We start from the raw sequence: 14,746 nt of genomic DNA, 5'->3' as shown, positions 1-14,746 counted from the left end.
GTTACTTACTACTGCATTGTTACTTACTACTGCATTGTTACTTACTACTGTATTATTACTTACTATTGCATTGTTACTTACTACTGCATTATTACTTACTACTGCATTGTTACTAACTACTGTATGGTAACTGACTACTGCATTGTTACTTACTACTGCATTGTGACTCACTACTGCATTGTTACTTACTACTGCATTGTTACTGACTACTGCATTGTTACTTACTACTGCATTGTTACTGACTACTGCATTGTTACTGACTACTGCATTGTTACTACTGCATTGTTACTTACTACTGTATTGCTACTTACTACTGAATTGTCAGCAAGAGCTTTAATTCGATACCACATGTACGAACACCAGGTGCACCATTATTATATCATAACGCATCACTAGGAGCAATCTAAATTACACTTTGACAGTATGTAATTAAAATGCTTTTATTTACATTTTTTTACCTCACTTAAAAGTATGATACGAAAATTTTACCAACTCTATGCAGTTAACTCTTTCCCAAAATTTGATACATTAACCAACATTAGACTTGTCTTTCTCAGTCTGGGTTATACTTGATCATAGGTACAAGTGCTGCCAACTACGAATCTTTCTGCTGTATACAAAACGATTCATGAAAGCGTATACCGTAAAACCTCTAATTGAACGTCACCTCTAATTGAACGCCGCCTCTATTTGACCACCACTATGAGAGAAAGGTTAAAAATTAGAGCACTACCTTTTAATTAAACGCCACCTCCAGTTGACCGCCACCCTGACATTCATTGATATTTCTGAACCCATAATACAAGTAATCAATAGACAAGTATCCACAAAATTGTATTAATAATTAATCGTTTACATCAATAACAATTAGTTTTCTCATTGTCCAACTCTAAGGCTTTTCGGTTATTTTTGTTAAAAATTTGAAAGCAACGCCATAGAAATACATAATAATTAGTAACTGTATGAGGCTAATAATAGTTCCTTGTTTCACACGGTCTTGATACTTCAGAGTATATGATAAATGATATACGTATGAATGACTAGTTTTCAGCTAAAAGTTGTGCTTAGCGAGCAAAACTTTTACGCGTTACACTTGTGCAAAATGCAGCGCATAAGTTTTGCTCTCCCAAAAAATTGTTTGGACGTTGATATCGACTAGTTCAGCAGTGCAGAAGAAGAGTTGAGGTCAGAAGACACTGTGGAATGTATTGGAAAACTAGAAGATGTTGGTTTCATCGAAAGCAACAATCAGAATGCATTTGGCTGAACAAATGATGCAAATATAACATAAATTTGTCTCAAAAAAATTAATTTTTTGTTTCTGCATGTATTATAAGTATGAATATAAATATATATTTGTAGCATTTGGTAGAATATTATTATATAACTTATAAATTTCCAGATTTGAATCTGAAAAAAAATTATTCCTGTACAAAAATTATGAGAGTCTCCGATTGTTCTTGTGTGTGAATTCTCCAGTTGTTCTTGTAAAAAAGGCATCTATTGTAAAGGATTATAAGATTTTAAGTACAAACACTAAATAGTTGATGCGCCTACAACCAGAGGTGGAACGAGACACGAAACGTCTCGAGTATCGACCTGTCTCGTCTCGGTCTCGTTTCGACTTAACTATTGCCAAACTCGAGACAGGAAATAGAACTAAAGCGCCTGCGCACGGTTATTAAAACATGGCTTCTTGCGGTAGCAACAACTCCATATATTGTATTGGATTGCGGGCAACTGCCTTTAAAATTATACCCGGTCCGTTACTACCTGTTGCTATTGATTATGTTGGCCACTGAGTCTAATCATGTAGTCCGGACAACGACCCTGTTATATTTTAGTTCGGTTCTGTGTCCTTAAAACAGATACCGGGTCGTATCTAATTACTCTTCGGATAATCCAATTTAATAAATAAGACTTTTGCGGGTAAAATGTCTGTATTTTATCGTATCGTGTCTAAACACCAACTGTCCTTCATAAAATTCGGGCCTCTTTTACGTATATACTACCAATCGCGGGTAAAACTTGCCCGGACACGGAGAAACAAACGAAAGGCCGTGTCGACCATAGTCCGTGTTCGGTTAACAATGACGTTTTGTTAGCTCAATATAAGAATATATATGTGCATGTATACAGTAATTAATATAATTTCATGAGTACAATTTAAATATAATTCACATACTACAGTTAATACACAAACAAAACTTAACATTAATGAAATGATAAGAATGAAAGTGTTATCGTGTGTTCTTTTAGTTGCGGTATTTCTTTGTAGAGCGACGGCTATCGGTTTCATTACACATTACATTAAAAAGTAAGAACTATTCAATAGATGGTAAAAATATACATGTACAAAGCAATATGTTTATAATAATTATGATCAATCAAGCTCAAAATTCTTAGAATACATAACTTCGGTATTTTAGAGCTGTTTGTGTTACTTTTGTTTACAAAAAACTACATGCATATCACTATTAAATTGTTGTATTTAAATCGTTTACACCAAGTGAAAATTCAATTTAAAAATAGTTTTATTAATTTAAATACACCAAGTAGCTAGTACTTGTGTAGTGAAATCATCACCAAATGCTCATTATTTTACTGTCTCGTGTCTCGAATTTTTACAAGACAGTGTCTCGAGTCTCGTCTCGAACTTAAAAAACCTGTTTCGTTCCACCTCTACCTACAACGTACAAAATCCATTCCATAAACATTTATGTTAAAGGGGGACGGACTTTACTTCATACAAACAGTAAAATACGTGTAAATTGCCTAATCCATTCCTAGATCGTCCAAAACCTATCCTTTTGGCTCTTCAAAGTGAAAAAAAAATTTAATTTAACATTTTAATCTAATGATTGTAGAGTAACTGTGATATTATTGGTCTGTGTTAACAACTCTTATCTTGTTTTATTACTCACACTGGCTTATGTTAAATGAACACTTTTTATGTCAATTTAAACTGATGTTTTTACTTTTTTCCACAGCAAGAGGTCTATGCTCTAAAAAACTAAAAATATCATACACATGTATGTCTAAAATAAAGTAAAAAAAATATATAATAGATAACCCCATCCACTGTTTTCTCTCCCAAATGTGGCAAAAAATAAAATGGCGCTATTAAGACCAACCATGGGATCTCGTTTTTCAAATCAAATTTGAGAGTTTGCGCCGACTTGACGCTTTATGGTATACGGAATTTCTTAAGTAAGAAGAAGCAAAGACTTTACATCAAATCTTTGTTCTGTGGAATTTACATGAAAGAAAGTTTATATTAGAGGAGCGTCTACTGTGCAGGGCTTTGTAAGATGGCCAGACACTGCATACACCTTGAGATGGTAATCCTGGTCAGCTAGTGTTATTATCAACAGACGAGTGAGCAAAATTTATTGCAGTTCAGTGTAGGGACAGGTTCATACGAAACACTATTCAAAATTCTTTCACACTGCTTTATTGTCTATCTCTTTGGGAAGTTATGTTCACATGCACATACAAAAGGTTTATCTTTGGACTGTCTAGTCTTAGCCATGATATACACTCTGAATATAACAACACATACAGAGCAATACACGTAAAGGTATTGGTGAAGGTGCAGGTAAAGGTGAATTAATTATCTTGATTTGTAACCACAACTTAGATTTATATGGTACAAATGGAGAATACAATGTTATGGTAGTAGACAACAGCATGAACAGTATTATTAATTATAACCAGCTATAAGGCATGAAAGTTAACTGACAGCATTCTAGAATTACATCTATTTATACCAATATAACCATGCTATTTCATTTGTCAGCTATGATTTTGATGTTAAAAGAACAAAAAACCAGTTTTGAAAACAGAACACTCACGGTGAAAGCTCCAAACTGTGACATAAGGCAGTCAGTTTTTGACAAAACAACTTTTATAAATTGCACTAGCAGAATTCTCGGCATTGCACGAGTATTAAAAATAAACTTATAAACAATGAGAGGTAATGTAGTTGCCTACCACTTGCCATTAACCTGGCACATTGCCAATGGCTAAAATGAGTAAGCTTACTAATAAGAGTCGTGAGAGCATGCATAACATTATGTTGTGCCGTAACGAAGAGCGGTAGCGTATTTTCACCCACATGGTGACATATCACCCGATGAATCCATCAACCTCGTGTTGCTAAATTGAAAAGGTATTTGCCTGGCGAACAGGAGGTTTCGAGGTCACATCTTCTGCGACACGGATTCTTCATTCCAATATTTAAATAGCTAGAGCTGGACAAACTGAACTACACGCGTGCACACACACAAACTACACACAAACTACACACAAACTACACACAAACTACACACAAACTACACACAAACTACACACAAACTTTGAGATTTTAATATAAAGACTGTTAACGCCGACGATTAGCCAATGCAGTGATGAAGGTGCTTCTGTTGGCCACCATTCTTAAACATTTCATCCCTCTAGTCACCACACTAAGTTGTTATGGTTACCCAACATAGCAGATAACCATAATGCAAGGTGGAAGCAGGTTCAGGTGGAAGCAGAAATACGTACACTAATCAGCTTGCGTGTGAAGCTTGCGGTGCGCCCTAGCAAGAAATTCTTCCTTCACACTGATAATTTAAAAAATTGTCCAAAAAGATTAGCTATTCTCGAGAGTCGTTTGTTTAAAACCGATCAACGCATTCTTTGCTTTCATGAAATGTTTTTTTAACAACCAATATGTAGCTAATCTAATTGAAAATACCATTTATTTAAATTTGATTATATAGCATCGCAGCTGTTTCCGGTCGATATTTTGATGCGATGGCTAATCTTTTTGTCAGTTTTTGCGACTTGTAAATGTTGATAAAACCTGGTATTTGGTCATAATTACAGAAATAAATTATCGAAACCTCCAAATATAATTTATTCGCTGCTGTTAATGCTATAAAAATTCATGCTGTCACAACCTTTAAATACAGTGCAATTTTTCTCAAGTAAATTTGGAACAAGTCCATGAATATTATAACGTTGTCAGTTGCACTCCTTTACTAATAGCATTCTGCCTTTTAAATGTTTGCATAATCATTGGAGTGATGGTAAGATATGAGATAAAGCAAATATCAATTTATTAAAATGTTGATAGTTCTTTATAAATATCTCCTTAAACATTTGGAATGTTCGACATTCATTTAAATGTAGCGCACGTAATGAACAAACATGGCTGCTACCAGTCTAGGAAAGATGATTCTTACTCCTTTGGTTCATATTGGCTAGCAGAAGGGTTGAGGTATACAATCACGCACCACCATAACGCTGACAAGCCATTGCTATGAACACTAAAGAATACATAGCTGACAGAGAAAATACACTCACAGAGGAGCTGACACCGGTCGACTGGCCGGAATCTACAGCTATGGCAAGCAGCTGATCAATCGTATCATCAACGGCACCTCCATTAGCTCTCAGAACTGACTCAATCAGCTCTACTTCTAGTGTCGGGAACATCACTCGAAAGTCATCCATAGCCTGAAAATCAAACTATTTCTATTATGATTATTGATACGATGACCAGGTTGACACTTCGGCATGATACTGACATTTTGACATGGCGTCATGCTAGCCACCTGTTCAGCTATCAAAAAAGTGGCAGCTTCTGCAGCTTCTTTGTGGCTAAGCAAAAGAAAGAATGATTTTATTGATGTCATTAAATAACATTTGTGGCCTGAAAAGTTGCAATTATATGAAAAATCTGTTTAAAATATAGATAGAGATATCTACATATATGACTATATTAGTATAGTTAGTTAGTTATCCTATATTTATGTTCAAAATTAGTCAACTACTAAACATAAATAAGATACAGATATGGTAAATAGATTTCAAAGAAATACAACTGACGAGCGACATTGTGAAACAGATTGGTGGTGAAGAAAAATTTGGCTTTCCAAATAAATCTTAGTTTATACAGCTATCTACACTTCTATGTATCTAGATATATGATATATAGAACTATATATTTATTTATATTATATACTTTCTATATATATATTTCTCAAAGTATGTCTGTCATTCCGGCTATTTTACCGATGCGGCCACGCGTTACGATGCCCTTGTTAAGAAATACTTTACGTAAGGTTCAATTACTATATCTGGGGTCAAGGCCAATTCTTTTCATGCAAACAATTATATCGTTTCCGTAAAAAGAGCCTTTGCATTCTCTCACCGATATCTAGTCTGATATATCATTTTTACATTTGTATCAATGTCCAAAGGTACCAGTATCGTCGTATTCAAGGTTTTGATGGATAGCTTCTGGTGGAACAGCAACCTTTTTTACAAACACACATTTCTATGCAAAAATTGTTATTATTAATTCTACATATTCAGAATTTTTATTTTGTTTCCTCAATTCATATTAATTGTATGATTACTGAATCATCTTTTATTGTAATCGGAACAAAACCGACTTAATTTAGCTATTACTTGCTAATTATTTCACATCTAAACCTTTTTATAGTCATTTTATTTTTTTGAAATTTATTTGACCCGCACGAAACATTTTCATCATGATATGAAATTTAAAAGTTGTTTGACAAAGTTTGAAAACCTTTACAGAGTTGTTTTTATTTTCTCTCTTAATTTATTTCAATTACGCAAAACACTTTTCTCATGGTATGTAGTTTGAAAGTTAGAATGGCAAATGTTGTTATATGTTAAATACAAATCAATTTTCTGACCAAAGACTTCTTTATTACCCGGGCAACGCAGGGTAGCACAGCTATATCTATATAAATCTCAATGTTTGTCTGTCCATGTGTCCAATTATCGAGATGAAAAATCTGCTTCACACTGGATTTGAACTCACAATCTCTAATTCTGCAGAGAGGCATTTACCCAGTACACTACGCTGTCCAACAGGCTATATTATGAAATTAATTGCATACATACTTATTACACATGCCAATCTTTCATGGCTTCACGTTTAACACTGTTACTGTTCACGTTTATGTGTGAAGCCATACCAGAAGAAAGATATGTGCCCATATGTGAAGAAAAATGCTTAAAGTCACGTGGGCGGTAAGACTATTGCAATCAGTATAAAGCTGTAGTAGACACTGCAGCCGATACAGTATGAATTACACAGAAATAAACATAACACCTTCGTTTCAAACTTTTTTATTACCTGTAAAACGCTGAGCATTAATCTAGCGTACCATATACATGTATATCTATGTATATACATGTATATAAATCTCAGTGTTTGTCTTGTCGTTGGCCTTTTGTTTTTATCCCTGCGTTCAGCTATGGCGATTAAATTGTAGCGATGAAAAACAGCTTCAGAGAGGATTTGATCTCAGACTCTACAGTTCTGAAGGCGTTGACAGCTGGACATACGACAGATACTTCAATTTATACATAGCCTAGGACACTTATGTATTTGCCTCATCTAACTTTCGCGTTTTTGCGGAGTCACCCTTTCGCGAAAATTTCATGAGCGAAACTAAACTATCATAATGAACGAGCAAAAACGCGGAATTAAATAGCTTTGTTCATTGATAGTCCAAGAAACAAATGGCAGTAAGCAATCAAATTGCATTATCGATCTGAGCCAAATAATTCTACCTGTGGTTTACAATTAAAAACTAGTCCCAAATTGAAAATTTCTTTTTACCGGTGAACCGAACCTGAGAAATCTAATTATGTTTGTTTCACTGCATTTATTTTCACATCACTATATTTTCGCACTCATCAGAGCTGCGAAATTAAGTTGCATCAAAATTATACTCTGTATGCTACTCACGAAACCAAATACTAGCGAAATATAAGTGTCCTAGGGTATACTAGTTGAATGCCCAACGTTGCCCGGATAATAAAAAAGTCTTTGGACAGAAAATTTATTTTTATTTAACATACAACATTTACCATTATAACTTTCAAACTACATATCATGAGAAAAGTGTTTTGTGTAGTTGAAATAAATTAAGAGAAAAAGAAAACAACTGTAAAGGTTTTAAAACCTTTTCAAATAACTAGTGTAACTTTTAAATTTCATATAGCAAAAGAAGTGTTTTGTTGAAATAAATTAGGAGAAAAAATAATACTGTAAAGGTGTTTAAATGTAAATGTGAAATCTTTAGCAAGTAAGGCTAAATATAGTCTGTTTTGCTATGAATTAGTAATTAGTAATAGTTATTATCTAATGCAATCACTGCCTGGTAAAAATCATCATCATTAAAAAGTAGTAACAAAACAATATGTTAACTTTAGTAACTATAGTTACCTACAATAACTTTAGTGCATTTTTTTGTTATGATCTGCAAGAAAGTGTAACATTACAATATACTACGTGCAGAGTTCTTACTTTCAAGACAGACGTGTAACATAGACGTTGAATCTAACTTATATGAATTTAGCTTACAAAAAACATAATTGTAGGAAGTTTTAGTATGCATTTTAGTAAACTTTTAGCCAAATTTTATCACTTATCTGTTTGCGAACCCGTTTTCACCATAATGGATGACGTTGAGCTGAGATCCAATCGCCAAATTTTAATTTCGAGATTAATGTTAGTTGATATTGTTTTGCAGAAAACAAACTAGCCCTAGTATGGCGAGAACGAAAATGCATCATGTTTCTTAGAATGAATAGGGTTTCAATTAATACGTCATTTAGCGTGTGAGATCAGAAAAGAATGTATACAGTATATAATAAGAGCTATAAATTGTAAGAGCATTTGTAGACTCGTGGTTAAACAAATGGATTACAAAAATGTGGCTGCAATCTTCATGAGTTCAAATCCAGCACGATGTGAGATTTTAATTCAAAAATTTTAATAGCTATGACTGGACATACCGAACTACAAACAGACAGACTTTGAGATATATATAACTGTAGACGACAAACACTGAGATTTATATATATATATAAAATCATTCATATATTTCATATATATATGAATCTCAGTGTTTGTTCGTCGTAAGCTCAGGTATAGCGATAAAATTATACTAATGAAAAATCACCTTCGTACTGGATTTGATCTCGCGACATTCAAATCGCAAGTGTGCATAACCACAAGGCTAAGCCATTCTTTTCACACCCATCGCTATTACCATATACATGTGCTGTATATCCTTTTCACGATTGTACACGCTAAATGTGTACTTCCTATAATTAACTAATATTACCTTTTGCAATTGGTAATTTTTTTAAATCTTATCTGTTTCACCATTACCCGTTAGCTATTTTTCAAATCGTAATTTTCAATTGTGCCGTTTCAATTTCATATGTGCTGTTACACTCATATTTCCAGTTTCATTAAATCTATAAAAGCTAAATACTTTTCACGTAGACAATTGTATTCTCTGGAGCAGTAATCGTTTCTAGATTCTCTCTCTGTTCGGTCAGACAAAGACGGTCTGATACCTCATTTTTATGTTTGTACCTGTATTGAGAGGTAACAGTATCATGCATCAAAACTTTGAATACAATGAGCTTCGGTGGCAACAGTAACTTTTTTATACACGCATCTTCATTAATTCATTGTTTATTTTTTTTCCTAAATTATTTGAACAGCACAAAAAAATTTTTTTTCATGATATGAAGTTTAAAAGTTAAAATAAATATGTTAAATAAAAATAAGTTTTCTTTGCACAGACCTTTTTATTACCCGCGCAACGCCGGGCATTCAGCTAGTATATTTATATAGATATATATGTATAAATATTTCACAATAAACAGTGAACTGTAGAATTGCATTAACAAATTCTGATAGACATTGAGTAAAACTATATTTCCACATGATATATCTGCTAAACTCTAATGCAAAAAGCCTTTTAATGCGAAATCAAATGTGAATCATATTTAAACAAAACAGATGCTGCTCTTTTGACCTTTTTGACCTTACATAAGCAGCAACAAAATGTTAGAAAATCAAACAAACATCCAAAGACTACTACTGTGCCGGAGAAAGTAGAAACATACATGCTGTATGTATTAGCGTTGTATTATACTATTACTGGTAAAATGACATGTTGTACTGCACTGGTATTCTTTTAGTAAAACAAACAAACTACTTATTTACATTATTTGAACGAGTATTCGTATATGAACACATGTGTATTGCTTGGTCTGTTATACATCAAATGTCTGTCATATGGACAACTAACAGCTAAATTACTGGCGTAGGTAAAGGTTGTTTTGCTGTCGTTAGAATACAATTCCTTTAGAACTTTAGGTAATCCCAACCAGTTATGAATACGAGAGTAATAAATAAGATGTCACATCTCTAACATATTGCAAAATTCTATGATGTAACGCTGCAAATGAGTCAACTGAAAATGATTCAGCGTGTCATGGAAGGGTCATCAGATGTGCTCCAGCACTTAAAATAAGGTACATTAAAGAATGGCATTGGTTGCTGTATCAGTAGCTTACACTCTGTTCAAAATCATTCTGGTTTAAATCTAGATTGGAAGGACAACCCTTGCTGATCGAAGGGCAAAAATGACTTCGTACAAAAATATAAAGCCATTAATATGTTTTTTTCATGAAATAAACAGAGTTCTACAACGCATCATTGACCCAAAAACCGAATACCATCAACCAGTCGATTAGGCTTCGACCCTATACCGACTAGCATTTATGGATAAAAATTTGCCGTGTTGGCCGATGCAGCATCACAAGTCTGAATCTTCAACATACACGTAACATCACCTAATAGTTTTTCCGCACACTTAGACATTACCAGAAGAATATTAACTGCTGCAAGTAGTGATCAGAAAAAGTTGGATTTGATTTCAAACAGCTACACAGTTTGGAAATGAGAGAATCTCAAAGCGAGATTAATGATGAGAATTATATTTCAAGCATCCTTGTCAATATATTCGGCACTATTGCTTGTTTACCCTAGGACACTTAAGTATTCGCGGCATCTAACTTTCGCGTTTTCGCGGAGTGATCATCACGCGAAAAATTCATGCGCGAAACTAAACTATCATAACGAACTAGCGAAAATTCGAAATTAAATAGCTATGTTCTACGCAGGCCTGTATTCACTGGTTGCAAGTTGGGGGGCTAATGTTAGACGACTAGTTATGAACATCTGGGGTGTGGAGAAGGGGGGGGTGCTGTAAGCTCCCAACAGGTTTCTCTTATGTAGGGCCTCAGCCGGGCCTCTCACGTGAAGTTTTAAAAAATTTTATTGGCAAGTATCAACATTTTTCTATTTTTTGAGATTTGCTTTGTTTTAGCTGATGTGACTGACAAAACGTTTTAAAATTAAACCAGGCAAAACTTGTATGCAGTTAAAAAGCTCAGAAAGAAGACATCTTTTTTTAAGCGTTTTAACAAAGATCATTTTTGCCGATTTTATTTCAAGTTCATTAAGTAGGATATGGGCAAGCAGATGTTTGCTAAAACTTGATATTTTGCAAACCTTTATAAAAGTCGTTAACAAGAATATTTTGCCGCTGATGAAGATAATAATGACGCCTAAGAACTACTAAAAGTTGACGTTTGTATCTATGGCTTCGAATAAAGTGATATTCTACAGCGATAAAAACCTTTCTATAGCCGTTGGACTATGAAATTCCTAAAAAGTTGGGGCGTCTTAGCCGGCCAGCTGTCCAAGGGAATACGGCCCTGTAGTTCATTGATATCCACAACAAAATCGTGATATTAGAAATGCAGATAATTTTGTGTGTGATTGAGCTCATTGGGAAATTTATAGTAAATTCGTTAATACACCGAATGAGCAGCACGGCAAAGCAAATTAAGATAACAAGTTTTTTTGGAAAAGCCAAGACAAACGAAGAAGATGATGATATCAGTTTAGTCACCGAATTTGTAACTGATGAGGATGAAAGTCTGGTAGGTGAAGTCATACAATTAAATAATACTTATTGTAGTGATGAATTTTACTGCCAACCAAAAACGATAACAAACCTCACCAGGTCCAACCATGTAATACAGTTCTGGTTGTGATGTTGGTTGTTATCTATTTTCTTTTTTATGAGACATGTACTGTATTTGATTTTTTTTAAATTTGAAATATTGTGAACTCAAAACGTGCCATGGCCATCGCTTGCTATAAATACTTGAGATCTAATATTGGTACCATATCGGTCACGACGGAAAGGACCGAGACGTCATTGATAGTCCAAGAAACAAATGGCAGCAAGCGATCACGTTGAATTATCGATTTCTGCCATACATTTATACCTGCGGGTTACAAATACAAACTAGTCGCAAATATAACAACTTTTTTTACTAGAGGACCGGACCTGAGGAATCTAATTGGTTTGTTCCACTGTATTTATTTTCACATCACTATATTTTCGCACTCATCAGAGCTGCGAAATTAAGTTGCAGCGAAATTTTACTCTGTGTGCTACTCACGAAACTAAATACTAGCGAAATATAAGTGTCCTAGGGTAACTAGCTTATATAACGTGTGGACTGACAACAGGTGCAAAGCTGGTATCATGCATTAGAGGCCAAAGAAAAACATAGCTGTGTTAATGAACTCTGTCATGCTGCTGAGCCTCACTGCCAGCAGCCACTGGATGGGAATTTAACATAATTGCAAAGCAAGAGCACAGAGACGCTTTGATTGATGGAGCCATGTCAGTGCCGCTGCAGCAATATCAAAACACATTCCGGAAGGAAATGAATGAGACAGACACGGTTCAGTGCAGTACACAACAGAATACAACAAAACTGTCACCAATCATCATTAGAAGATCGGATTCGGAAAAAACTAAAACTATCTTCTGTAATTATCAACTTACGCATTCGAAATCGAGCTGTCGTGGATTCCGTTTGCTTCTTTTTTCCTCGGCAATCTCAAGCACGGGCGGGTAGCCAGGTACCGAGCGATCTCTTTCTTGAAGAGGTGGGCTAAATCCAGCCATTTTTAGTTTTGCCTGAAACTGCGCTAAATTAGACAGACATCTCGCTCCTCTTTGCTCCTACATATTCTCTGTAAGATAATAATCCGCTACAGACAGCCATGACAGTGACAGAAGCCATTTAAATCGTGTAACTAAATGATACATTTTAATGGTTTCTCCTCATCTGCAAAAACAGTTGTACTCAGAATCCATCAACGCTGAAAGAAGCCATTCGAGCCAATTCTTTTTGCTAAGTGAAACATTTCAAGTAATATTGGCGTCTGTCATGCCATTGTTTAGCAGAAGGCTGACTAAGAAATGACCCATGTATCACTGTGTCCAACTCTTTTCACACAAGTTGGCAGTCGGTGTCGATTCTCTAGACTACAGTATTTCACAAAGTGATGTCAAGCCTTAGCTAACGTAGTTGGTTAGCTGCCTTCCAAGTATTGTTATACAAATAAAACATTGAGAGTGATAAAACTGCAGGCTATTGATATGCTAACTCAACAGGCCTATCCCACAAAACTTTTTGAACACTGATGTAAGGAACACCTTAGCCGGTTGTTAAGCGTATACAATAAGCTATTAAATCGTTATCATCCCAGCATACCCAACTAGACACAGAGACCTAAAAACTGCTGACAAATATTTATTTGAATGACTTTTGTATATGAATGGTGTGATATGAGAATTTTGTTGTGTCAGACTTGTCTACCAAATTTCTGCCTTTTTCCTGCAGCCTTCTTCAATACTTCATATAGGCATATATAAAATTTTTTTTTTCATATTTTCAGAGCAGCTACCAATAGAGGGAAATTCCGCACATACAATGTATTTTATTCCATGTTTAAGCTAGTTTGATAAAAACAGGACATAAATTCAAAAAATATTTAACTTTGCTGACTTTCGAACTGGTGATAAAATATTGATTATTGATAGACTTTTATTGATAGACTCTTATTGATAGATAAGGAATAGACAAGTCTTATTGATAGACAATGGCACACAATAGACTTCTATACCTCGGCAACGTTCTTACCTGAAAAATCAGGTATAATAACAATACACCGGTAATCATAGTTGTATAAAAATTTATGTTTATGACAAACTCTGGCTATTTTAATGAAAGTTCTACAAAAGCGCAGACAAAAGAAAATGGCACAATAATAATGTATTGTCTATAACAAGACAATTTTAGTTAGCCGTATCAATCGTTGCTTACAGAACTAGCATGAGATTAGTTCCAACTTTCTAGCTAACAATTTGGAGCTTGAGTATTCATAGCCTTAGTCTATGTTCTAACCTGTATGCTTTCATGCCAAAGAAGTTGTGTTTCTTTCAACCCTGGCTAGATAACCCTGGCTATGCCGGTGCTAGTCATAAAAAACTGACATCTCATACTTTAATCTTTCATTATCCCTGGAAAAGCATTTAATATTTTTTTACTATGATAGTCGAAAAAACTATGTGTGTAATAAGGCAATTCGTGTAACGGCCATTTCAATTGGTCTTGCTACAGTCAATACCGAGTATGGGAAAACAACAAATTACAAATAGCTAAGAAAATTGGCATAGCCTAATATATATTGGTAGTTTCATATACTTAAAGCCAGCATGTAGGTACATGTACATACATATGAAGTAAGCAAATTGAATTAAACTGCGAAATAACTCATTAGTATACACTCGTTTCAAAAGCATGCATAAGTTTTATCTAGTTTGTGCCAAGCTCATCTTTCACAATGTTCATCAAATATTTACATCTGCTCCAATGATCTTTGGAATTTTGACCTGAATCAATTAGTTATTTAATAGTTGAGGAGGCTTAGTTTAAGTTCTAGCTAAAATTCTAAATTCTATTAAATGGACCACTG

The 14,746-nt window shown here is 34.4% G+C and overlaps 1 protein-coding gene across 3 annotated transcripts in view; it reads right to left on the bottom strand.

The window, feature by feature from the left end:
- LOC137394543 (CUE domain-containing protein 1-like) overlaps positions 1-14,746 on the bottom strand; it is a 29,673-nt gene that overhangs the window by 14,295 nt on the left and 632 nt on the right. For 2 of the 3 annotated variants that reach the window (XM_068081286.1, XM_068081270.1), the window contains exons 3-4: positions 12,768-12,958; positions 5,353-5,505 (exon numbers count right to left, since the gene is read on the bottom strand). In XM_068081286.1, the coding sequence (XP_067937387.1) occupies positions 5,353-5,505; positions 12,768-12,890 (276 nt within the window). In that variant the 5' untranslated portion in view covers positions 12,891-12,958. Of the gene's footprint in view, positions 1-5,352; positions 5,506-12,767; positions 12,959-14,175; positions 14,260-14,746 lie in introns of those variants that run through there. The other variant, XM_068081278.1, reaches the window with a different exon arrangement.

The sequence above is a fragment of the Watersipora subatra genome, chromosome 1 (genome assembly GCF_963576615.1).
Source record: "Watersipora subatra chromosome 1, tzWatSuba1.1, whole genome shotgun sequence".
Lineage (NCBI taxonomy): Eukaryota > Metazoa > Bryozoa > Gymnolaemata > Cheilostomatida > Watersiporidae > Watersipora > Watersipora subatra.
The sequence above is the reverse complement of the archived record's forward strand: the minus strand, read 5'-3'. Positions and strand labels throughout refer to the sequence as shown.